Genomic DNA, 2,728 nt, shown 5'->3' with positions numbered 1-2,728 from the left:
ATGATGAAATGTATATACACATGAGTAAACCATTACTGAAGGAAAACATTTTAAAGCTGTGTGAAACTGCATTACATCACCAATCTGATTATCATTATGCCATTCCATAAATTACATTTCCATCCAGACCAAATTTCCATCATCGCCTCTGGTTTGCTCATTAGACAAAAAATTTAAAGAAAAAAAAAATTATATCAGAATGTCTGTAAAGCTGTTGTTAAAATTGTTAAAAGTTAAAAGTGTTATACAAATAAAACTGAATTGAATTGAATTTCTATCAAATTATAATACAGGAGTTTTGCATACTCTTTGTGTAAACCAAAGATGGGGGAGCTGTTCTCCCCTAGGCTCCCACAGAATCTAACAACTGTCAATCTCATCTAAAATCAATAAATCACTCACTCTATTGGGATGAAATATTGTTATGGCCTCAGTGATTTCATACAAAATATTAACCTATTAGATACTATTAGAGATCTATTGTACATATACAGAACTTAGTATACAGTACCGTATACAACTGTAAAATATACTATTATGTTTTATTAACATATTAGTATGTAACATTTTTAACTATATATTTACTATTGCTAATAAAATATATTATTCAGTATTAGTGCTCAGAATTCATTCTGTGTATGTGGTGTGACATTTAATCATTTAAGACAACAGTTATTTGATAAAATAGATAAAAGTTATTTCAATTAAATGCACACCAAAACAACCCTGCAATTATTACACCATCCCACTTCAGTATATTACTGTGGTAAGACTTTCATATGGTTCAGAAATTTAAGAAACTGTTTTCTTATTTCAGTTGTTCTTACTCCATAAATAATTGGGTTGAAACAACATGGGAATAATATATACATAGTACTCAGAAAGACACGAATATTGGGAGAAAAATTATTTCTTATTCTGTATGACATAAAAGCAATCAAGGCAAATGCTAAGTTGACTGTCATGACAATAATATGTGTAATACAAGTGTTGATAGCCTTCAAGTGGGCTTTTCCTGATTTCATGATAGAAGCAAATATTATTATATATGATGCAGTAATGAAAAGAAAATCTGATGTTGGTATAAGGAAAGCAGATGCGAGGCCAATTACGTTGTTAATAGAGGTATCTCCACATGCCAGCTGAACCAATCCCATATGTTCACAAAAACAGTGATCTATCTCATTTATTGTACAGAAATTCAATTTCCCAGCCAAAGAGGTCATTATGATTTTTAAGAATAGATTTCTGGTAACTGGCACAATAATAAACTTTAGAAAACTTTTGAATTCCATGTATCTGTGATAATAAAGTGGTCTGCATATAGCAAAGAACCGATCTAGTGCCATCCACACCAGTACAGTAGACTGGAATGCACCAAGAATCTGAATGCAAAACATTTGTATTAAACAGCTCACTAGAGAAATTCCATTCCAGTCAAATAAAAAGTTGAGCATCAAACTTGGTACAAAAAATATTGGCCAACATAAGTCCACAACAGCCATAAAACCTATTAGTACATACATTGGTGAGTGTAGAGTCTTCTGAGATACAATTAAATATATTATAATAGAGTTTGATATAGTAGACAATAAAAACATAAGGAAATAGGGTATGGATAATATGGGTCTCCATTCTCCCAAGGTCAGAAAGCCATTTAGCTTAAAAGTTGTGTATGAAATATTTTGTGGTGGGAAACCTTGCATGCTGTTCAGTCTCAAAACATTCTTTCCTGAACCACAGTTAAGGCAGGATTGCTACCAATAATTACATGTTAGGTCTTAAAACATAATATTAACAAGTGTATTTCTAGCACAGCACCAGTATTATCTGCTATATGTCAAGGACGATAGAAATCCCTTCTATATGTAGATAATAATCGATAGTTATTGCTATTCCAACACACAGGAAAACACAATTTCATTGACTTTACCTGTGTTATAATCATTAAATATTTTATAATATATATTATTAATCAATAGAAGATGCCTTTCAAGAGACATTCAATACTGTGTGGAAGAAAAACACAACAGTTTATAGTTTTACAGTGATATGTTACAATAAAACTCAGTTGTAAACAAATACACATGCTCTGTATTGTGCAAAGATCATAAGAAACATTGCATTTGAGGAATAGAAATGGCAAAATCCCATGCATGATATAGCTGACTATTATCCTCTTGGCCTTTCTAGGACTTGTAAAGCCGTGACTCAATATACACGATGTATCTATATACATGTTGTGTTCTCATGAGGCTCTGCTTTATTCCGCTTTATTCCTACAGGCTTTTGCCAGCAGTCATAGAATGTCATAGAATGACTGCTGCCTGTTTATCTCCATTACACACTTACTCTGTCTATTATCAGGTTTACCTCATGAATTATGTTTTTGAAGATAATTTTGGAATTCTGGATATAACTGTAATAGCTTGTCATTAATGTGGTGTAACAAAGTCCCCAGTGGAGGGTTAGAAAACTGCTTATTTTGTCATCGACAAAAAAAGCCCAAAGGAAAAACTTAAAATGGAATTAAAGTTAAAACACAGCAAATAAATGGCTTACTTTCCAGTTGCGCTATCAGAGGAATTATTAATGAATTATTAGGCTGCATGCAAAGTGTACCTTCATAAAATGAGCCAATAATTATGTGGGTAGCCTATTCATTAAATGACATTATAAATTCATGACTTGGATTCAGTATTTCATGGCCACATGAAACTAAAACAAA

The 2,728-nt window shown here is 31.9% G+C and overlaps 1 protein-coding gene across 1 annotated transcript; it reads right to left on the bottom strand.

The window, feature by feature from the left end:
- Positions 1-758: 758 nt before the first annotated feature.
- Positions 759-1,706, bottom strand: LOC113539068 (olfactory receptor 52K1-like). Its single transcript, XM_034310913.2, has one exon. It carries the CDS (start codon positions 1,704-1,706, stop codon positions 759-761), a length of 948 nt encoding a protein of 315 aa, XP_034166804.1.
- Between the last annotated feature and the right edge of the window lie 1,022 nt (positions 1,707-2,728).

This window comes from Pangasianodon hypophthalmus, chromosome 14, assembly GCF_027358585.1.
Source record: "Pangasianodon hypophthalmus isolate fPanHyp1 chromosome 14, fPanHyp1.pri, whole genome shotgun sequence".
NCBI classification, from domain to species: Eukaryota; Metazoa; Chordata; class Actinopteri; order Siluriformes; family Pangasiidae; genus Pangasianodon; species Pangasianodon hypophthalmus.
This window is presented reverse-complemented; position numbering and strand designations above follow the sequence as displayed.

Coding starts and splice junctions, on each gene's coding strand:
- LOC113539068 (XM_034310913.2), bottom strand. CDS start 1,706: ATGCAAGGTTTCCCACCACAAAATATTTCATACACAACTTTTAAGCTA.